The 23,336-nt window shown below is 41.9% G+C and overlaps 2 protein-coding genes, 1 long non-coding RNA gene and 1 other non-coding gene across 9 annotated transcripts; 2 read left to right on the plus strand and 2 right to left on the minus strand.

Annotated features, from left to right (window-relative positions):
* Window positions 1–6,477: 6,477 nt before the first annotated feature.
* On the minus strand, window positions 6,478–11,092 carry ilkap (ILK associated serine/threonine phosphatase). Of its 5 annotated transcripts, none has more exons than XM_021587782.3 (10): window positions 10,515–11,092; window positions 9,908–10,036; window positions 9,625–9,742; window positions 9,272–9,378; window positions 8,730–8,823; window positions 8,066–8,153; window positions 7,690–7,823; window positions 7,391–7,510; window positions 7,074–7,155; window positions 6,478–6,980 (listed from the first exon to the last, which is right to left on the minus strand). In XM_021587782.3, exons 1-10 carry the CDS (start codon window positions 10,555–10,557, stop codon window positions 6,840–6,842), a joined length of 1,056 nt encoding a protein of 351 aa, XP_021443457.1. In that variant the 5' UTR covers window positions 10,558–11,092; the 3' UTR covers window positions 6,478–6,839. The 5 variants fall into 5 exon arrangements, with proteins under 5 accessions (XP_021443457.1, XP_090080843.1, XP_036821410.1 ...); XM_090224717.1 differs by having other exon boundaries at window positions 9,918–10,036; window positions 10,515–11,073; XM_036965515.2 differs by having other exon boundaries at window positions 9,914–10,036; window positions 10,515–11,073.
* Window positions 10,818–10,889, plus strand: trnag-ucc (transfer RNA glycine (anticodon UCC)). The gene has a single exon. It is a non-coding gene; the product is annotated as a tRNA-Gly (tRNA).
* A 5,926-nt stretch (window positions 11,093–17,018) lies between the features above and the next one.
* LOC149971264 (uncharacterized) lies at window positions 17,019–20,535 on the plus strand. 2 transcript variants are annotated; one of them, XR_016492701.1, is made up of 3 exons: window positions 17,064–17,592; window positions 18,001–20,111; window positions 20,219–20,535. It is a non-coding gene; the product is annotated as an uncharacterized LOC149971264 (long non-coding RNA). The 2 variants fall into 2 exon arrangements; XR_016492700.1 differs by lacking the exon at window positions 18,001–20,111 and having other exon boundaries at window positions 17,019–17,592.
* On the minus strand, window positions 20,526–23,005 carry polr2d (RNA polymerase II subunit D). The gene is given in 4 exon segments (NM_001160649.1): window positions 20,526–20,934; window positions 21,815–21,910; window positions 22,047–22,227; window positions 22,708–23,005. Coding segments are annotated over 4 exon segments (432 nt in total). The 5' UTR covers window positions 22,784–23,005; the 3' UTR covers window positions 20,526–20,855.
* Window positions 23,006–23,336: the final 331 nt, after the last annotated feature.

The raw sequence follows: 23,336 nt of genomic DNA on the forward strand, positions 1-23,336 counted from the left end.
CCCCCACACCACTAGAGCGATATCTTCAACCACCAACTTACCATCCTGAGACAAGGCCGAGTATAGCCCACAAAGATCTCCGCCACAGCACAACCCAAGGGGGGGCGCCAACCCAGACAGGAAGATCACATCAGTGACTCAACCCACTCAAGTGACGCACCCCTCCTAGGGACGGTATGAAAGAGCCCTAGTAAGCCAGTGACTCAGCCCCTGTAATAGGGTTAGAGGCAGAGAATCCCAGTGGAAAGAGGGGAACCGGCCAGGCAGAGACAGCAAGGGCGGTTCGTTGCTCCAGAGCCTTTCCGTTCACCTTCACACTCCTGGGCCAGACTACACTCAATCATATGACCCACTGAAGAGATGAGTCTTCAGTAAAGACTTAAAAGTTGAGACCGAGTTTGCGTCTCTCATATGGGTAGGCAGACCATTCCATAAAAATGGTGCTTTATAGGAGAAAGCCCTGCCTCCAGCTGTTTGCTTAGAAATTCTAGGGACAATTAGGAGGCCTGCGTCTTGTGACCGTAGCGTACGTGTAGGTATGTACGGCAGGACCAAATCAGAGAGATAGGTAGGAGCAAGCCCATGTAATGCTTTGTAGGTTAGCAGTAAAACCTTGAAATCAGCCCTTGCCTTGACAGGAAGCCAGTGTAGGGAGGCTAGCACTGGAATAATATGATCACATTTTTTGGTTCTAGTCAGGATTCTAGCAGCCGTATCTAGCACTAACTGAAGTTTATTTAGTGCTTTATCCGGATAGCCGGAAAGTAGAGCATTGCAGTAGTCTAACCTAGAAGTGACAAAAGCATGGATTAATTTCTGGTTAATTAAGGTTTCTGATTTGTGCAATGTTACGTAGATGGAAAAAAGCTGTCCTTGAAACAGTCTTGATATGTTCTTCAAAAGAGAGATCAGGGTCCAGAGTAACGCCGAGGTCCTTCACAGTTTTATTTGAGACGACTGTACAACCATTAAGATTAATTGTCAGATTCAACAGATCTCTTTGTTTCTTGGGACCTAGAACAAACATCTCTGTTTTGTCCGAGTTTAAAAGTAGAAAGTTTGCAGCCATCCACTTCCTTATGTCTGAAACACATGCTTCTAGCGAGGGCAATTTTGGGGCTTCACCATGTTTCATTGAAATGTACAGCTGTGTGTCATCCGCATAGCAGTGAAAGTTAACATTATGTTTTCGAATGACATCCCCAAGAGGTCAAATATATAGTGAAAACAATAGTGGTCCTAAAACGGAACCTTGAGGAACACCGAAATTTACAGTTGATTTGTCAGAGGACAAACCATTCACAGAGACAAACTGATATCTTTCTGACAGATAAGATCTAAACCAGGCCAGAACTTGTCCGTGTAGACCAATTTGGGTTTCCAATCTCTCCAAAAGAATGTGGTGATCGATGGTATCAAAAGCAGCACTAAGGTCTAGGAGCACTTAACTGACTTGCCTAGTGAAATAAAGGAAAATAAATAATAAATAAATAAAGCATACTATTACTACCAGGCTATTTACCCGCATACTATTACTATCAGGCTATGTACCAGCATACTATTACTACCAGGCAGCATACTATTACTAATATTTTATGTTTACTACTGCAAGACATACAGTACTTTGTGGTGGTGAGATTATATTTCTCTCTGTCTGCTATATCAGTCAGATTGTCTTAGTCAGGTTGGTCCCAATGCTGTGTGACTCCTATTGGTTGTGTGATGCTGCACATTCTGATGGATTCTATATTCTTGGATCAGTCAGAAACCTCAGTGTTAGTTAGTCAACACAGCAGGAGTCGAAACCTGCAGCCTGCTCTAACAGATGCAGCTCTCAGTCAGTCTGGCTGGCTGGTGATGATATAAGAGCAGAGTTATCTGAAGAATGATATGGTTATTTAATTCAACAACCTGAGGCAAGCTATTAGAACATTCAGCGTCTTCCATAAACACAACACTGATTCAGGAGGAACACAGATAACATAAAAAACAACTGTTCTGTCAGGGTCTGTGCACAGAACAGTTAGGGTAGGGACGTCCCAAGGATCCCAGATAGCACGGAACATTCTGTCAGGGTACGCACCATGGATACACTGTCTGCAAACCTTGGATAACCTGTCTGCAAACCTACACATATTCGCAAATACTCTAAAACATGGAATAATTGCCAATGGGCTAACTGAACAGGCTATAGGCCTATAATACGACTGGGGGTGGCAAGAAGTGACCTGACTGCTGACTTGTTTCCCCCTGGATCTGAACATTGTTTCCCCCTGCTCAACCCTTCATCTGGGCCTCAAACCTTCATCTGGGCCTCAAACCTCAAACCTTCATCTGGGCCTCAAACCTTCATCTGGGACTCAACCCTTCATCTGGGACTCAAACCTTCATCTGGGCCTCAAACCTCAAACCTTCATCTGGGACTCAAACCTTCATCTGGGACTCAAACCTTCATCTGGTCCTCAACCCTTCATCTGGGCCTCAAACCTTAATCTGGGACTCAAACCTTCATCTGGGACTCAAACCTTCATCTGGTCCTCAACCCTTCATCTGGGCCTCAAACCTTCATCTGGGACTCAAATCTTAATCTGGGACTCAACTCTTCATTTCGGCCTCAGTCGGAAGAGACGTGGACGGACGGGTGAGGAAGGTGCTCATGGAGAGTGGATCGGACACAGGATGTGACCTGTTGGTCTTGCACTTGCCTCTGTGGATGACCATGGAAGAATTGTCAATAGGCTAACTGAAATGTTTTGTTTTGTTGTTTTAAGAGCAACTCTGAGATTCTTGCTATAATGAAAAGTGATATACAAATTAAATATATCATTATTAGAATGACCGGTCATTCGTTCCATACCAAATCAATATTATGAACTCAATGTGGAGAAAAAGTAGTAGGCCTACATATATACTGAACAAAAATATAAATGCAACATGCAACAATTTCTAAGATTTTACTGAGCTACAGTTCATATAAGAAAATCAGTCAATAGATATGAATTCATTAGGCCCTAATCTATAGATTTCACATGAGTGGGAATACAGATATGCATCTGTTATTCACAGATACCTTAAAAAAACAGCGGAGGGATGGATAAGAAAACCAGTCAGTATCAGCGAGACACATCTCCTTTGCATAGAGTTGGTCAGGCTGTTGATTGTGGCCTGTGGAATGTTGTCCCACTCCTATTCAATGGTTGTGCAAAGTTACTGGATATTGGCGGAAACTGGAACACGCTGTCGTACACGTCGATCCGGAGCATCTCGAACATGCTCAATGGGTGACATGTCTGGTGAGTATGCAGGCCATGGAAGAACTGGGACATTTTCAGCTTCCAGGAGTTGTTTACAGATCCTTGTGACATGGGGTCGTGCAATATGCATTATGCTGAAACATGAGGTGATGGCAGCAGATGAGTGGCATGACAATGGGCCTCAGGATCTCTTCACAGTATCTCTGTGCATTCCAATTGCCATTGGTAAAATGCTATTTTATTTGTTTTCCAAAGCTTATGCCTGCCCATACCATAACCCCACCGCCACCATAGGGCACTCTGTTCACAACGTTGACAGCAAAACGCTCACCCACACAACCCATACACGTGGTCTGCTGTTGTGAGACTTGTTGGACATACTGCCAATTATTCTAAAACGACATTGGAGGCAGCTTATGGTAGAGAAATTAACATTAAATTCACTGGCAACAGCTCCAGTGGACATTCCTGCAGTCTGCATGCCAACTGCACGCTCCCTCAAAATCTGACATATCTGTGGCATTGCGTTGTGACAAAACTGCACATTTTAGAGTGGCCTTTTATTGTCCCCAGCACAAGGCTGTGTAATGATCATGCTGTTTAATCAGCTTATTTTTGTGCCACACCTCTCAAGTGGATGGATTATCTTGGCAAATGAGAAATGCTCACTAAAAAGGGCTGTAAACTCATTTGTGCACAGAATTTGAGAGAAATAAGCTTTTTGTGCGTATGGAACATTTCTGGGATCCTTTATTTCAGCTCGTGAAACATGGGACCAACACTTTACATTTTAGTTTATATTTTTTTGTAGTGTAAATCTCCTGAGGCATACCCACCAATACCTACCAAGAGAAGCTGTAGATGTGTAACTGTCTGATAGCATGTCTGTCTCGCCCATTACAGGCCATCATCATGAGTAAGGTTGAGAAACGGTTTGATAGCACCATCTAATGGCCAAACCCATTCGTTACTGTGGGAGAGAAATAAAGGCTATTGTTAGAGATGGGGTTCCCAAGTGTATCCCAGGTGACCTACAAATTGATCTAATTTAATGTATTAACCCCAAAGGGGAACTTTGTCTGGGACGAAGAGGGACATCATCTGGTGTGCATCATGTGATTTTAACCAGTTATGAGTAGTCTTTGCCCGTCATTTTTTGCAGACAGAAATGCAATGAGTCAACACGATTCCTTCTCAAATTTCTGATAGAATACAATACAGCAAATCCTAATCCTATTGTTTATGATATGAATTTGTAGGAAACAGAAAGGGAAGGGACAGACATACAGCACCAGTAAGAGGTTTGGACACACGTACTCATTCTTTGGACACTGTGCTTACAAATTTCCAAACGAGCTTTAACGCCATGCAACACTCCTTCCATGGCCTCCAACTGCTTTTAAATGCTAGTAAAACTAAGTGCATGCTCTTCAACTGATTGCTGCCTGCACCCTCCCGCCCGACTAGCATCACTACTCTGGACAGTTCTGACCTAGAATATGTGGAAAACTACAAATACCTAGGTGTCTGGTTAGACCGTAAACTCTCCTTCCAGACTCGCATTAAGCCTCTCCAATCCAAAGCCTCCTTCACTCATGCTGCCAAACATACCCTCGTAAAACGGACTATCCTACCAATCCTTGACTTCGGCGATGTCATTTACAAAATAGCCTCCAACAATTGCAAAAACCCCTGAAGCTGGAGTCTTATATCTCCCTCTCTAACTTCAAGCATCAGCTGTCAGAGCAGTTTACCGATCACTGTACCTGTACACAGCCCATATGTAAATAGCGCACCCAACCACCTCATCCCCATATTATTACTTACCCTCTTTCTCTTTTGCACCCCAGTATCTCTACTTGCATATCGTCTGCACATCTATCACTCCAGTGTTAATGCTAAATTGTAATTATTTCACCACTATGGCTTTTCTATTGTGTTATTGACTGTACGTCGTTTGTTTATGTGTAACTCTCTGTTGTTGTTTTTGTCACACTGCTTTGCTTTATCTTGGCCAGGTCGCAGTTGTAAATGAGAACTTGTTTTCAACTGGCTTACCTGGTTAAATAAAGATGAAATAAATTAAATACAAATTCAATAGTTTTTCTTTACTTTTTATATTTTCTGTAGAATAGTGAATACATCAAAACTATACAATAACACATATAGTCATGTAGTAACCAGAGGTGTTAAGCAAATCCAAATCTATTTTATATTTGAGATTCTTCAAAGTAGCCACCCTTTGCCTTTATGACAGCTTTGAACACTCTTGGCAGCTCAACCAGCTTCATGAGGTAGTCACCTGGAATGCATTTCAATTAACAGGTATGTATGCCTTGTTAAAAGTTAATTTGTGGAATTTCTTTCCTTCTTAATGCGTTTGGGCCAATCAGTTGTGTTGTGACAAGGTAGGGTTGGTATACAGAAGATAGCCCTATTTGGTAAAAGACCAAGTCCATAGTGCTGCATCAGATGATCTGTGATCTGGCCTCCACAATCACCCGACCTCAACCCAATTGAGATGGTTTGGGATGAGTTGGACCACAGAGTGAAGGAAAACCAACAAGTGCTCAGCATATGTGGGAACTCCTTCGGGACTGTTGGAAAAGTATTCTAGGTGACTACCTCATGAAGCTGGTTGAGAGAATGCCAAGAGTGTGTAAAGCTGTCATAAAGGCTGTCATGGGGTGGCAGGCAGCGTAGTGGTTAGTGTGTTGGGCCAGTAACCGGAAGGTTGCTATATCGAATCCCTGAGGTGACAAGGTAAAAATCTGTTGTTCTGTCCCTGAACAAGGCAGTTAACCCACTGTTCCTAGGCCGTCATTGTAAATAAAAAGTTGTTCTTAACTGACTTGCCTTGTTAAATAAAGGTTCAGTTGAAAAAAGGCAGGTACTTTGAAGAATCTCAGACATGTTTAACACTTTTTTGGTTACTACATCATTCCATGTGTTATTTCATAGTTTTGATGTCTTCCCTATTATTCTACAATGTAGAACATAGCAAAAATAAAGAAAAACCCTTGAATGAGTAGGTGTGTCCAAACTTTTGACTGGTACTGTACATCTGTATTATCCAGGGGGGAGTCGGCTTGGAGGAAGACATGAGTTCGTTAAATCTAGACCAGAAATTATGTTCTGAAAAAGTTTCTTAAAAGTACACCAAAGAAAATGTAACATTGAGGGCAATAAAACAACATGTGCACAAATGAGATAAGACAAGGTATTGATCAGAAACCATAAAGACCATTTAAATCATCAGTAGTCATCAGGATAAGCAGTACAGGGCAGTACAGGGCATTAAGCCTAATTTACACCCTACGCAAGTACACAACACAAGCCATTAGAAATGTACGTTCTTGCATTGTGTGCACGCGTAGGGTATACAGTTCACATTGAGTTAGAGATTAGAACACCTCCTTTATAACGAACGGTTGACCAACATGTTTCTGATGTTCGTCTGTTGGTGGCAGCGGTGGGATCTGTTCATGTGTTTTTAGGTCTGGAGCCACAGTGGACATAGCACTCAGAGGCACTGAGGCACGCAATGAGACACATCAATGATGGGCCAGATCAGGTGTCTGTTGTTCAGAAGCTAACAGACACCAGTATGACGGTAACATTGTCGGCACATCCTCTTCTCACTGCCTCGTTGGCCAGTCTCTGACATGCTGCTTCATAGTGGCCTTCTTCCTCAGTCTGTCCCTCCTTCCTCTCAACACTCCCATTCTGAAAATACCCGCAAAACAGTGTCACACACCGCAAACACACATCATGAGACCTCTTTTATCCATAAACACACATTGTGAGCATGATGTATACCTGCAAGACGTTGAGAATGTATTTAACAGCATCCTCTGCAGAAAACACTTTAAACAGACCATCACAGCCCAGGATAATGAACCTGAGAGAGAAAAAGAGAGAGAGTTCACCCATCAGTCCGCCAACAAATTCAATTAGCTTTTCCAAGCCCACATCATGTCAGTTCAGTGACTACTTCAAGGAAGGGAGTAAAAGAAAATGCATTTACAAAGTATTGGAACGGGGCTCGGCTGGGAGTACCTGGCATAGTGTTACCTGTCATTGGTTAAAACCGTACATGTCTTACTGATCATTGGTTGAAAGAGTCAGTGTCTTACCTGTCATTGGGTGTAAGCTGACAGCGTCTGAGGTCAGGTGTGGATATGACTCCAATGCGTTTGTACTGTCCATCTCCTATAGACCTGGACACTTCCAGCACCCCAAGGACTCTCCCATCCCTGCAGCAACATACACAGCAGCAACCATGGATAAAGAGTTGATTAAATAGTTATTCCTCCTCACAGAGCAGGTCAAGGACATCACTAGTACTTATCAAATATTATTTTTGTTGTTGATGGTTTTTTCCAGGCACAGATTTACAGAGAAAAGATATGAAAGCCCAGTGAAAGCCCAGTACCTCACGGTGCCCCCCGCCCGCTGGATCCTCATGCGCTCCTCGTAGATGGTGGGGTTGTGTTCCTTACTGAGCGCCAGAGTGACACACTTCCTATCTCCGCCCTGCATTTCCTGTTCCATCCGACAGAGAACCGCCTACAGAAAGACAGAGACACAATGTTACAGGTGAGGAAATGTACTACAACGCAACAGAATAAAAAAAGCCTCTTCCTATGGCAATATCATCATTGATGATGGCTAAGTAAACAGGTTTAAACTAAGGTTATGTATAAAATTGCACCCTATTCCCTAGTGCATTACTTTAGCCAAGGATCAATAGGGCACTGGTCAAAAGTGGTGCACTATATACGGAATGTGTGAGCAGAGGAGCACCTTACCCTGCTGTCTCCCAGGTTGGCTACATACACCATGTCATCCACCACTAACATACAGGTGGCTGTAGAGCCATCCTTCCAGGCAGGCTTCCTGTGGGACCAGACCAAACACACTGTACACATCGCTTCATACATTCATTCATGTAGGACAGATTAGCTCATCAATTTAGAAGGCTTATTTTGATCAGGGCCCATTTGTGATACACAGCTCTGTAGGGAATAGGTTGTAATTTGGGACTCAACCATAGTAATGCACAGACATTCAAAGCACTTACTAGACATCCGTGTTGCCTCCCACAATGTTTCATTGTTCCGGCTTAACACGTCTGTACGTAATAGAATGTCAGTCTGGTAAAGAGGAACTACGTCACTACCTACATCACTGCCTTATCCGCTTGAATAAAATACCAAATAGTAGCTTGCAAGATGGAGATCACAGAGATTTTTAATGAGTGCATTTTGCAAGTGGCTAGTTTACATCAACTACCAACTCACTGAAACCACACATTTTAGTTTTGAATTATGACGTTCTGGCATGTTTGCCTTGTGATTTGTTGGGAGAGTTGTCTGTCTTTCCTTATCGTAGTTACCAAGAGAGTGCGTCATATCTACCAGAACCTAGTCACTGCTGTTGCCTAGGGTCGGGTTTACAAGACAAAGCACTTACTGGCTGGAGGCTTTTTTCAGGAAGTCTTCATCTGTTTGTCGGAAGGTGTCTAGTAGGCACTTCTTCACGAGTTTGTCCAGGTTCTCAGTTTCTACTGTGGGAGGAGACACACAATATGCATTAGATATTGATGAATCTTCTAGAATATTGTGAAGAGATAATACCACTAGAAATGAAAGCCATGTTTATTGAGGATGAATAGGCATGTGATCTGAGTCATTTTTTAAATTATTTAACCAGGCAATTCTGTTAAGAACACATTCTTATGTACCATGACAGTCTATCCCGGACAAACCCAGATAATGCCGAGCCAACTGCGCACCGCCCTATGGGACTCCTTAACACGGCTGGTTGTGATACAGCCTGGAATTGAACCAGGGTCTGTAGTGACGCCTCTAACACTGAGATGCAGTGCTGCGCCACTCAGGAGCCAAATCTCAAGAATTAACTGATGTATATTGAATATGTGAAGAGATAAAACAACAAATAAATTCAGCCCAGTATTTTGACAGTGAAGAGGAGATCTGAGTCTTTCCATTCACCTTTAGGGAACTTCAGGGCCAGAGTGTGGTGAAGATGTTCTGCAGCGAAGCGAGAGGCTCTAGCTCCTCCATGGCCGTCGAACACAGCGAAGTAGGCCAGACGAGACCTTCAACACAGACAGTAGTGTACGTCACTTCACTGGAGCACACCATCACACCTTCCAGGTCCTAACAGACTGACACTCCCCTATGTTAGAGAGAAGGGGGCTCAGGATGTCTCCCAAAACACATTCTTACCTATATAGTGTACTACTTTTGGAGGGTCTGTTCAAAAGTAGGAAACTACATATGACTGGCAATAGGGTGCACTTTGGGACTCATCTTGACACTGCCCTGCGTCAGAGGGGACTTACACTGTAGTTGGAAGGGTGGACAGGCAGGTTTTCATGTCAGATAGGAGAATGTGAGCATCCTGCATCTCCTCTCTCTCTCCCCTCCGAGCGGCTACATACCCCTTCAGTATAGGCACACCTGGGGGACACAGAGAGTGATCACTTTCACTCAGAGATTGATCATCTGGGGACACAGAGTGATCTCTCATAGCTAGTAGTAACTTTACACCCAGACACAGACAGACAAGACAGACAAACATAAAATAAGTGACATACTGCACATTCATGTGGAAATGTCGAAAACCTTTACAAACTTTCTTTTCTTCTAGTTTTTGTTCTTCCACCACCTCATCATCATCAGGTGCGTCTCTTTTCCTCTTGGACCCCCTGTCCTCCAGGGGTGATGGGCATGTCTTCTGTACCGAGGCTTCACCTGATGCAGGACGAACCGGGACAGACAATGAAGGGAAAAGCTATTCAGTCATCCACTGCTAACTGTCAACTACCCTGCTTAGCAGTTCCAGTTTAGCAGTTCCAGTTTAGCAGTTCCAGCTTAGCAGTTCCAGCTTAGCAAACAAGTAACGTTTGATAGCTAGTCGGGAAACCCACTGCACTGGGCCTATCAAATTAATGACTAGCTATTCTTATAAAAAATAAACTGTTAGATTATATTTGTTCAAGTAACGTTAGCTCGATTTGGTTGCTCTCTGTGTGCTACATAGCAGTTGACTTGCTAACCCAAACAAGGCTCGCTAACGTCACATAATTGGCTAATGTAATGTTAGCAAACACGTTATAGCAGAGGCTGGGTTAGCATTAGCAAGCCTAACGTTATTTGATTACGACACCTTGAAACATGTTAAATGTGTAATTCGTGAAACATGTTTAAAGTGAGATATCAAGTTATCTACCTGCGGTTTGGGTTGGTTCTGGAAGATCGTCAAATAAATCCATATTGAAGAAGGCGCTTTCGCTGGTTTGCTGCTTCTGGCTTCTTTCAGGGGCGCTCGCAAATAGTAGCTAATGAAAATGTGCTAATGTTGTTCATTTGCTACAACTGTATTATTTCATCGTGACGTATTCTCAAAAAGTTTGCCTATTTTCTATGAACATTTAGCTAATTAGCTAGTCCGATATGTATATGGTCTAATAAAAAATATATAAATGAAACTTTTTGAATTACGGAAATCATGTTTCACAAACATTCTATGTCAGCGTTGGTGGTATAGTGGTGAGCATAGCTGCCTTCCAAGCAGTTGACCCGGGTTCGATTCCCGGCCAACGCAAGTTATTTTGTAATACTGTCTGATCTCGCATGCTATATAAGCTATTTACAAACCATTTTCTACATATTTTTTTCACAAACAATAACCAACACAAAAGTGCCAACAATGCAACATTGAATGATGTTCAAAAAGGGTTGTGATATAGCCTTCAACCACCTGGCGACGCCCGACGATTTTGGTCTCTAGTCGAACTCGGAAGCTATGTCAAGCTTTGCTTTAATAGCATCACGGCAGCAAGGTTAAGACATCCGGTTTTCGTATTATGCCTTCAAAATAAATGTCCGCGGTGAAGACGCTATGTGTATGATACAAAAACAATATTTTTTGCAGTTTTGCATAGAGCATGGTGCATAGTGTTACAATTATGTCCAAAAAAATGTATAACAACATGGGGCGAAATGTTTTACCAAAGAGAATTACTACATTATATACGACAAATAATATTATAAAGTGGAGTACATTAAGAAATGGTTGGAGATTAAGTAAATGAATGTAAAGAACATACAGTAGTAATAGCCTACCGGTAAAACAAAAAATATAGGCCTAAAATGACCATTTACATTTTTTTTACATTATTTTGATTGTATGATTATTGTTAATTTATTGCTGCTATTGTTCAAGGTTGCAATTTAGAAATGTAATTTTTAAGAAAAGTATTAGTTTATGTTTGTTGTGTTGCACAAACAAATTGCACATCACAGAAAAAACTACCGATTGTGTGTCCATTAAACCATAGTCCAGTTTACTCACTAGTGACCATCCCTATTATACAATTTTTTTTTGAATTTGAACAAAAAGCTAGGTCTTAGGAGGTGTTGCTGCACTTTTACTGTCGTCAGATAGGTTTGAATGGAGTAACTGGACTCTATGGCACAAATATAGCACTGTACAAGGAAAATGATCGATTGTGTGCCCATAAAACCAGGGTCCAGTCTACTCACTGTCACTAGAATACAAATCAGGTGCTCACCAGCATTGGGATAATATAGGTCGTTTACAGGTATGCCAGTCAGTTAACACCCCATCCACTGATCACATTGTTGTCCCCCACGATGAAATCGGGGAGGGGACTGTGGTCTGTCTCCGTCCATTCATTAGTCACATGAAATATTTTGGACAGCACTGTTCAATCTTCGCTAATGAAAACCAAGAGGGTTCTAGCTTCCTCCTTCATGACTGGGAAAGGCCTCAATTCTAGGCCGTAGAAAATCCTACATCCATCTCATTAGATCAGAACAGGATGGATCAACAATGATTCATATTACTTGCATCCTAAAAAAAAGACTAGTTGTGTTTTGCTGCAAAACACACATTATTTGTCTACCCATATGATGTAGATCATTGTGTAGGTTATTTGATGTATAAGCTTCAGTAACAAAATAACACCATGGTTGTAACAAGACTTTAAACAGGTACTTTTTGTGTACAATATGTTTATCTTGAGTCCACACTGGTAAGTTAACTTATGTAAATTAGACAGTCACAGAGGATTTTCTGCTGAAACTTTCCATTCAGCTTCAGGCAACTTTAATGTAAGGCATGATCACACCTGTAGTGACTACTTCTATCTGTCACACCCATTGTTGCTTATCCATAGTTCACTCGATATATCAACGTAATTAAAACCAACACAATGTTGGCGTTAAACAGAATGCTTCCCACCACTTGATCACATAACTAGACGTGATCTGTACGTGATCCCAAAGCTGCCACCAATGTAGCGGAAGAAAGTGAAAGCTGCAACAGGGACTCTAACCAGGGCGTATACTTGGCAAAGTGAGCTCTAACTGATGTTGCCATGAAAGCCTAGTAGACCTCTGGGCAGAGGCAGTAGGCCTAAAATCCTGGCATATGCCTTGTTACAATAGCCTAAGTATATAACATGATTAACACAACCATAATAATCATCATGAGACAGCCTTGGAAGTGTAAGCCAACAAAATTCATTATTTTACATTAACCTGTTTAACTGCATTGATATGGCTTAATTGATCATAGTCCAGACATGTTGTAGTTGCAAATACCATGCAGTTGCACCAGGGGAATTTAAACCAAACATTTTTTTTTAGGTCTTCTGTTTCCTCACATTTATTCCTGAATTAATTTCCCATCATGAAAATGCATCCCCATTCCCCAATCAAATATTTTATCAATACCACAAAAAAAGTGAAAACAAGCATAGAAAACAGCAATGGCATTAATACTTTTTAAGGCTACTATTATATTATAAATAGTTCGGTGACAACCTGGTTGATTAACAATATTGGTTTGTTAAAATGTTAGTTTTGTTATATAAATAATTGTGGGACACAAAAAAGGCAGTGTAGAACACCATTGCCCAAAATGCATTGCTCCAATAACTTTCAAAAGATTGTTCTGAAGTTTGCCCCCCAAAAAACGTATTTTCCTATGAATGAAGTCCACAAATCTTTTTATGTTTTCCTATTAATTTAGTTGCACAAAAATGTGTGTATTTTCACACAAATTAAGCCACACAAAAACACATGAAATGTGCTGAAATACTTTTTTTCCTACATATTTACAGGAATTGAGTGTGAGATTATGTTGAACATATATATAGCATTCTGTTGGTGGCAAGAATGTTGTATAATAATTTAAATAGAAAAACTGGAAGTGTTGAATCAAGTGTTGTTTTTCGTATCAGTTCATACAGTGCCTTAAGAAAGTATTCAGGCCCCTTGACTTTTTCTACATTTTGTTAGCCTTATTCTAAAAATTATTAAATCGTTTTTTCCCCCTCATCAATCTACACACAATACCCCATAATGATAAAGCAAAAACAGGTTTTTAGAAAGGTTTGGCACACATGTATTTGGGGAGTTTCTCCCATTCTTCTCTGCCATTCCTCTCAAGCTCTGTCAGGTTGGATGGGGAGCGTCACTGCACAGCTATTTTCAGGTCTCTCCAAAGATGTTCGATCGGGTTCAAGTTCAGGCTCTGGCTGGGCCACTCAAGGGCATTGAGAGACTTGTCCTGAAGCCATTCCTGCGTTGTCTTGGCTGTGTGCTTAGGGTCCTGTTGGAAGGGGAACCTTCACCCCAGTCTGAGGTCCTGAGTACTCTGGAGCAGGTTTTCATTAAAGAGCTCTCTGAACTTTGCTTTGTTCATCTTTGCCTCAATCCTGACTAGTTTCCCAGTCCCTGCAGCTGAAAAACTTCTCCACAGCATGATGCTGCCACCACAATGCTTCACCGTAAGGATGGTGCCATGTTTCTTCCAGACATGACTCTTGGCTTTCAGGCCAAAGAGCTCATTCTTGGCTACATCAGACCAGAAAATCTTGTTTCTCATATGGTCTGAGAGTCTTTAGGTGCCACGCTGTGACGAGATAGCCTAGGCCTACGCTACTGCTGAAATGTGCTGAATTAATTAAGGAACATGATAACGCTCTGAATTTATGAATGGCCTGTTTTGCAATTCACAACAATGTCATTGGCGATCAAAGTTAGGACTACTCTATTATTACTTATTATCAGTGTCACTTTCCGTGAAATCTTGACATGATGGTGCAGCCTCAATGTGGCCCAGCAACAATCTTATTTTGGGAGAACCCTGACATATTTCCAGGGACTCTCAGGATAAATAGGAATTATTCCTGGTATTGAAAACTTGGTACATTTTTGGGTAAATTTTCCAAATTGTACCATATAGTGTCCAGGCACCCCATTTTAAGCTGTTTGGCCACAGTAAAAGGCCAGCAACACACCGTACTATTCAGAGCCCCATGAAATGACACCGTATTTTTTTCCCCCTCACCTTTATTTAACCAAGTAGGCCACTTGAGAACAAGTTCTCATTTACAACCGCGACCTGGCTAAGATTAAGCAGTGTGACACAAAGAACACAGAGTTGCACATGGGATAAATAAACATACAGTCAATTACACAATAGCAAAATCTATATACAGTGTGTGCAAATCTAGTAAGATTAGGGAGGTAAGGCAATAAATAGGGCATAGTCACAAAATAATTACAATTTAGCAATTAAACACTGGATTGATAGATGTGCAGAAGAAGAATGTGCAAGTAGAGATACTGATGTGCAAAGGAGGAAAAAAAATAACAATATGGGCATGAGGGAATGGGGTGGGCTATTTACAGATGGGCTATGTACAGGTGCAATGATCGGTAAGCTACACTGACAGCTGATGCTTAAAGTTAGTGAGGGAGATATAAGACTCCAGCTTCAGTGATTTTTGCAATTCGTTCCAGTCATTGGCAGCAGAGAACTGGAAGGAAAGGTGGCCAAACGAGGAGTTGGCTTTGGGGGTGACCAGTGAAATATACCTGCTGGAGCGCGTGCTACGGTTGGGTGCTGCTATGGTGACCAGTGAGCTGAGATAAGGCGGGGCTTTACCTAGAGAATACTTATAGATGACCTGGAGCCAGTGGGTTTGGCGACAAATATGAAGCGAGGGCCAGCCAACGAGAGCATACAGGTCGCAGTGGTGGGTAGTATATGGGGCTTTGGTGACAAATGGATGACACTGTGATAAGACTACATCCAATTTGCTTAGTAGAATGTTGGAGGCTGTTTTGTAAATGACATCGCCAAAGTCAAGGATCGGTAGGATAGTCAATTTTATGAGGGTATTTTTGGAAGCATGAGTGAAGGATGCTTTGCTGCGAAATAGCAAGCCGATACTAGATTTCATTTTGGATTGGAGATGCTTATTGTGAGTCTGGAAGGAGAGTTTACAGTCTAACCAGACACCTAGGTATTTGTCCACATATTCTAAGTCAGAACCGTCCAGAGCAGTAATGAAAAGTATGCCTTTAGTTTTATTAGCATTTAAGAGCAGTTGGAGGCCACGGAAGGAGTGTTGTATGGCATTGAAGCTCGTCTGGAGGTTTGTTACAAAGTGTCCAAAGAAGGGCCAGAAGTATACAGAATGGTGTCGTCTACGTAGAGGTGTACCAGAGAATCATCAGCAGCAAGAGCAAGATCATTGATGTATACAGAGAAAAGAGACGGCCCGAGAATTGAACCCTGCGGCACACCCATAGAGACTGCCAGAGGTCCGGACAACAGTCCCTCCGATTTGACACACTGGGCTCTATCTGAGATGTAGTTGGTGAACCAGGCGAGGCAGTCATTTGAATAACCAAGGCTGTTGAGTCTGCCGATAAGAATGTGGTGATTGACAGAGTTGAAAGCCTTGGCCAGGTCGATGAATACGGCTGCACAGTATTGTCTTTTATTGATGGCGGTTATGATATTGTTTAGGACCTTGAGCGTGGCTGAGGTGCACCCATGACCAGCTCGGAAACCAGATTGCATAGCGGAGAAGGTACGGTGGGATTCGAAATGGTCGGTGATCTGTTTGTTAACTTGGCTTTCGAAGACTTTAGAAAGACAGGGTAGGATAGATATAGGTTTTTAACAGTTTAGGTCTAGAGTGTCTCCCCCTTTGAAGAGGGGGATGACAGCGGCAGGTTTCCAATCTTTAGGGATCTGAAACGATACGAAAGGGAGGTTGAACAGGCTAGTAATAGGGCTTGCAACAATTGTGGCGGATAATTTTAGAAAGAGAGGGTCTAGAATGTTCAATTGAACATAAACATTGCTATACTGAACAACCAGTTGGAGGGATTTGGTTGTGGGCAGATCACTTTTGTCAAGTCAATGGTCACCGCCTTTCAAAGTGTGTTGCATTCTGGGGATAAAATTTTTCCAGCTTGCCTACATGTCAACTGCTTGAACTTTACAAAAATCATGTGATCAAAGTTCATGAAGTTTTGACTAAGGTCAACTGCTAGTTTCTGTAGTTGCTTTTCACCAACATCATCCTGCTGCATTGTGGGAGGCTATTGTCAACCATCATTAGGATGTTTTAGTTTGATCCACGCGAACATGACCAAAACATGAACCAATTTGTTGTGATTCATGTGTACAGTGGATATACAGTATACCGATAAATGTGATATTTGAGACTCTCAGTAATTGATTGTACACTGTGTAGCCTACATACACACATATTATTATGGGGAATATCATTAGCTTTCCAATGACCTTTAAAATATGGAATTAATTTCTTCAAGCCACACCTCATCACACCAACCAAAAGGGAGCAAACGTACCTCAAAGTCTGTTCAAGAACGTACAACTACAGTTCATCCATGTAGTTTATGGGCCTAGCTACATTTCTTATTCCCCCCTCTATACGTCACTTCCAGTTGAACATGCAACAAGGGAGAGTTTGTTGTTTTGAAAAGTTTGTGACAAAGTTTGCTGTTTTGGAAAGTTTTGAAAGTCTGGTTAATAGAAAGCTACCTTTTGAGTTTGGATCCGGCGATGCAGTTGGCATCAGTTGATGGAACCGCTACTATCTGTCCAGTGATCCTGCCGACCAAGGCCGGGTATGAGGAGTTGCTTGGTGTAGCTGCTAGCTAGCTAGATGCCTATCAAGTGTGGTGGAATATTCTATTCAAGAAAGAGAGACTTTGTCATTTCTTCAAACAATCATCTTTATTCAATATCGACTAATTATTGCAATAATGAAACCATCGACCTAACAGTCTTGACATTTGGGCCGAGAGCCTTACTGATAATGATAAAACAGAGACCTTATATAGGACTTAAAAATGCTAAGTCAGACTGGTTTCAACTCCCATAAGCCACCTTGGTTGTCTACACAGGATGGTGATTCACTCCCAACCCGGCTTAGTTTCCCAGATGCCAGGTAGGTGAGACAATGAGGCATTGTTTTAAACTCTTCCAGGCTATCTCTATCTCGGGTCACATACCACATCTTGTCTACAGAATGCCAGCTTTTAGGTTTTTATCACCAAGTCATTGTCAGCTCAAGCTATCTCTAGCAGACTAACTGCAGGAAGCTAGAGTGGAAAACATCCCTTTACAGCAATACCGAATTAAACAGAACAGAAATGTTCTATGTGTTAAGTATTAATTGCTAACTATTAATACCAAACTAAGCAGGTAAATAGGTAATTTTCCTATCACACAAGCTAGCTGAGTTTTCTTGAGGGCTTGAAAGCAGCTCGCGACACAGTTAGCCATTGTGGCTAGGACCGCGGATTGTCCCAGGCTTGTGGCTGTCTAGATCTCTGCTGTTTGTTGTTGTTTCCAGGCTTCCGTGTGACATGTCATGCCTTGAACTGCGAGAAGTAACAGCGTAACCTACGTTGTTACCATGACAAAGACCACAGGACTGGAAAACCCACCACAAGCCCAGATGACAGGCCCAGGCAGATAGTAGTCAAGTTCCTGAGGTTCAAGGACTAGGTAGCTGTTGTGGAAAGAGCCAAGAACTTGAGAGGAATGTACGTCTTCCTCAACAAGGACTATCCTGAAGCTGTGCGCCAGAAGAGGAAATAACTTATCCCAGCCATGAAAGCTGCCAGAGTGTGTGGGGACATTGCTTACATCTGTTATGACAGGCTCATTGTCCAGCCTCCTTCCCAAAAGCCTGGAAGTGATGAGAGAGCCAAGCCTATGGGTTCATAGCTTCAACACCGCAGCACACACACCAACTGATTAATGGATTCCAGAATGTATATGTTTTATCTAGCTTTGTTTGCTCTTTTCCATATGATGTCTATCTTTGATAATCTATCCAGGAAAGAGCTGAAAATAGCCCATATTAATATACAGTTGAAGTCAGAAGTTTATATACACCTTAGCCAAATACATTTAAACTCAGTTTCACAATTCCTGACATTCAATCCTAGTAAAGATTCTCTGTCTTAGGTCAGTTAGGATCACTACTTGATTTTAAGAATGTGAAATGTCAGAATAATAGTAGAGAGAATGATCTATTTCAGCTTTTATTTATTTCATCACATTCCCAGTGGGTCAGAAGTTTACATACACTCAATTAGTATTTGGTAGCATTGTTTTTAAATTGTTTAATTGTTTAACTTCCACAAGCTTCCCACAATAAGTTGGGTGAATTTTGGCCCATTCCTCCTGACAGAGCTGGTGTAACCGAGTCAGGTTTGTAGGCCTCCTTGCTCACACACGCTTTTTCAGTTCTGCCCACACATTTTCTATAGGATTGAGATCAGGTCTTTGTGATGGCCACTCCAATACCTTGACTTTATTGTCCTTAAGCCATTTTGCCACAACTTTGGAAGTATGCTTGAGGTCATTGTCCATTTGGAAGACCCATTTCCAACCAAGCCTAAACTTCCTGACTGATGTCATGAGATGTTACTTCAATATATCCACATAATTTTCCATCCTCATGATGCCATCTGTTTTGTGAAGTGCACCAGTCCCTCCTGCAGCAAAGCACCCCCACAACATGATGCAGTCACCCCCGTGCTCCACGGTTGGAATGGTGTTTTTTCGGCTTGCAAGCCTCCCCCTTTTTCCTCCAAACATAACAATGGTCATTGTGGCCAAACAGTTCTATTTTTGTTTCATCAGACCAGAGGACATTTCTCCAAAAAGTAAAATCTTTGTCACCATGTGCAGTTGCAAACTGTAGTCTGGCTATTATATGGCAGTTTTGGAGCAGTGGCTTCTTCCTTGCTGAGTGGTCTTTCAGGTTATGTTGATATAGGTCTCCTTTTACTGTGGATATAGATACTTTTGTACCGGTTTCCTCCAGCATCTTCACAAGGTCCTTTGCTGTTGTTCTGGGATTGATTTGCACTTTTTGCACCAAAGTACATTCATCTCTAAGAGACAGAACGCGTCTCCTTCCTGAGCGGTATGATGGCTGCATGGTCCCATGGTGTTTATACAGATGAACGTGGTACATTCAGACATTTGGAAATTGCTCCCAAGGATGAACCAGACTTGTGGTCTACAATTATTTTTCTGAGGTCTTGGCTGATTTGTTTTGATTTTCCCATGATGTCAAGCAAAAAGGCACTGAGTTTAAAGGTAGGCCTTGAAATACATCCACAGGTGCACTCAGATTATGTCAATGAGCCTATCAGAAGCTTCTCCAGCCATGACATAATTTCCTGGAATTTTCCAAGCTGTTTAACAGCAGTCAACTTAGTGTATGTAAACTTCTGACCCACTGCAATTGTGATACAGTGAATTATAAGTGAAATAAACAATTGTTTGAAAAATTACTTGTCATGCACAAAGTAGATCTCCTAACCGACTTGCCAAAACTATTTGTTCACAAGAAATTTGTGGAGTGGTTGAAAAACAAGTTTTAATGATGCCAAGTGTGTGTATGTAAACGTCCAACTTCAACTGTACAATGGCTCTTCATTTCTGGTAAGTCTAAGTCAAATCGCAATTACGTAAAGATATTCACGTTTGTGCTGTACTGAACTAAAGACTTGTGTTTGCATCTTTTTACAATTGAATCTGGTTTGTTGCAGTGAGCCAGCCAGGAAGCTGTCAATGTCCATTCCCCATGTCAGTCTCCCAGATCACCCCGTCTTTGTGTCTAAGTGGTATGGATGCAGTCTTCAAGCCCACCAGTCTCTCCAGGAGGAACATAACTCTGATAGTCAGCACCACAGCAGAGCACCCTGGCTTCTGTACAGGGGGGAGGGTAATCACTGCACCAGGCCCATGAGTAGGTCCAGAAATACAGACCTCACATCCGACCCAACGATTGCATTTGACAAGATGAAGTGAACAACCACTTTGTATAGGAGCTAAATGAAAATAAAACAAATTGCTATGGAAAGTATTTCAGATGTTTATTTGAAAAGTATTTACATCTAGGAATGTATATATTCATCCTAGCTTGGTATTGCCTTCAAAATGGATATAATGAATGTACATCTGTGGTGCCTGATGCACATCTATTAACCCCCCACACACACACACATAAAAAAAAAATGTCTGAGGTGGAGGTACCCATCCTGGGGAGAACGGTCAAAAGCAGTGCACTATATAGTGAATAGGGTGTCATTTGGGATTCAATGTCCTTCTGGGTGAGTAGCTGCGACCAGTATATTCTGACAATGGGTTTAGGGTTAGAATAGGCCAGATGAGGAGGAATTGTCCTCAGTACTGGAAACTTCTCTTGGTCTGAATGTCATCAAGGATTTGCTGCAGCTCCTCATCCTCAAACCGCCCCTCCACACTGCAGAGAGAACAAGCAGGTTTCAGAACAAAAATAGCACAACTCCTGTCACTAAATGTATAATTAAATGTAACATTTATTTAACTAGGCAAGTCAGTTAAGAACAAATTCTTATTTACAATGACGGCCTACCGGGGAGCACTGGGTTAACTGCCTTGTTCAGGGGTAGAACGACAGATTTTTACCTTGTCAGCTAGGGGATTTTATCAAGCCACCTTTCAGTTCCTGGCCAAATGTTCTAACCATGAGGCTACCTGCCACACGTTTAAGCCCCGATTTCCTGGTCAAGAGCCGACTGCTACCCAATCAGAGACCAGGCTTAAGAGTCTAGGTTAGAGCTCAGGCCCTCCTTCCAGCATTGTGGAACATCCCGCGCCCCCCTGCGTAAGCACCACATCTATTTCTATGGGCACAAGCTCTGTTCATGACACAAACGGTTCACAACCCGCTTGTTGGCAGAGAGAACATGTTGAAGGTTTAAAGCTTAATTCCTGCAATTGTACACATTTTGTCATGGGGTGCAGAGATGGTTGCTGTTTTAAAGTTAATCTTTTTCAAATTCTTTACATTTTGCCCAGTCTAATGTGTGTTCATGTGATATGAGTGAAAAACATTACATGATATTTAGGCAAATAAAAATAGCTTTAAAAAGTTAACTGACATGGGATAGTTGATCTGGACATTCTTGACAAGTTATAAATGGCTCTCTAAGGTATGCAATGACTGACAAGAGGAACTGACAATGCACTACCCAACTTCAAAATGGCACCTTGTGCACTTTCTAGAGTAAGTTGAAAGCCGGACCCAGGCAGTTTGGGAACCACTGGTTTAGAGGGCTGAGTATGGCAATAAGTGAGGAGACAGTAACAGCAGGTCTTACCTAGGGATGAGGGCTTTGGCCTCCTCCGCTGCTTCTGGACAAAGGTTGGCCAAACTGGCTAACTCAAACTTATGCAGCTTCTTCTGCAAGAGCAAGCTGTGGGATACAGGACAATAATTTCAGTCAACATGAAAAGTTAATGAAAACATTCACCACCAAATAAATGTACATGGACTTTTATAAGGTATTGACATTTGTTTTTGGTTGTGATAGTGACAACAGTTACACTGACCTGCGAACACTGGCGATAGTTTCTCTGTTTTTGAAACGGCTGAAACGTGCAGTATAATTCAGAGTTTTCATGAAGACCTCAGATAGCTCTTGTTCGTCCTCTGCACTCTCGTTCTGCTGCTTGCGATGCTCCAGAAGCATGTGTACCTCAGAGTTTAGAAGTGTCTCCGCGTTCTCGAACTCTGAAGAACGCAGGGGAGGGTGGGTTTTAATTAAGCAATAAGGCCTGAGGGGGTGTGGAATATGGCCAATATACCACGGCTAAGGGCAGTAAAAATGCCCTTACGGGTATTTTTACTGCCCTAATTACATTGATAACCAGTTTATAATAGCAATAAGGCTCCTCTGGGTTGGTGATTTATGGCCAATATACCACGGCTAAGGGCTGTGTACAGGCACTCCGCGTTGCGTCGGGATTAAGAACAGCCTTTTGCCGTGGTATATTGGCCATTAATCACCAACCTCTCGAGGAGCCTTACTGCTATTGTAAAAACGTGTTACCATGGTAATTAGAGCAGTAAAAATACCAGTGGTATTCGGTCTGATATTCCAGAATTCAGGGCTCAAACCACCAAGTTTATAATGTGGAATATAGTTAGATAGGTACCTTAAGTGAATCGTTATATTCAATCTAGTTAACATAAATACATTTTGATACGAACCTTTGGGGAAAAGTAGCTGAGAAGCGTCCTCCTCAATATCTCCGACAGCTGTTGTTGAACCGCCACTGGACGCCATGCTGCTTGTCACACTGAATGAATGAGCCTTCCTAGCTGCGGGTACAGTTAGAAAAACGAATAAAAAAAGAAACAGCTGATTCCAGTTGCTTGCTCTGAACCAAAAATGCCGTATATCGGCGCCTTATAATTGTTTGCAGAATTGTTTCGGCATAACAAAAACACTAGCACGACGAATCTCCAAATTCATCAAGGAAGGAAGCTGCGTACCAATCAGCGTCTCGTCAGAAACACAAAAAAAGTACTTCTGGGTCACGGAATTTCAGAGATTTTCAAAATAAAAGTCCCCCAAAGTAATAGTAGAAAGATGTCAAAAAACTGTATTTGTTCATGATATATAACAAATAATTGTCTAAACAATAACAATGATCAATATTTGTTCATATTTAAGTGACATTTGGGTTTTAAAACATGTTCAAGTGTCAAATAAATGACCCCAATGCGAATCAACGTACATATATTACATATTGGTTTATATGTTAAAAACTATTCTGGGTGCCACACAAAGTATTGCAGCGAATACTCCGTAGGGTCTGTAGAATGTATAGGCTACT

This window comes from Oncorhynchus mykiss, chromosome 27 (genome assembly GCF_057628025.1).
Source record: "Oncorhynchus mykiss isolate SJ-2025 chromosome 27, ASM5762802v1, whole genome shotgun sequence".
In the NCBI taxonomy this organism is placed as follows: domain Eukaryota; kingdom Metazoa; phylum Chordata; class Actinopteri; order Salmoniformes; family Salmonidae; genus Oncorhynchus; species Oncorhynchus mykiss.

Coding starts and splice junctions, on each gene's coding strand:
- ilkap (XM_021587782.3), bottom strand. CDS start 10,557: ATGGATTTATTTGACGATCTTCCAGAACCAACCCAAACCGCAG. Junction 8,154..8,729: donor CTGAAAAAAGCCTCCAGCCA/GTAAGTGCTTTG, acceptor CTGGTCCCACAG/GAAGCCTGCCTGGAAGGATG. Junction 7,156..7,390: donor CAGCTTACACCCAATGACAG/GTAAGACACTGA, acceptor TTTCTCTCTCAG/GTTCATTATCCTGGGCTGTG.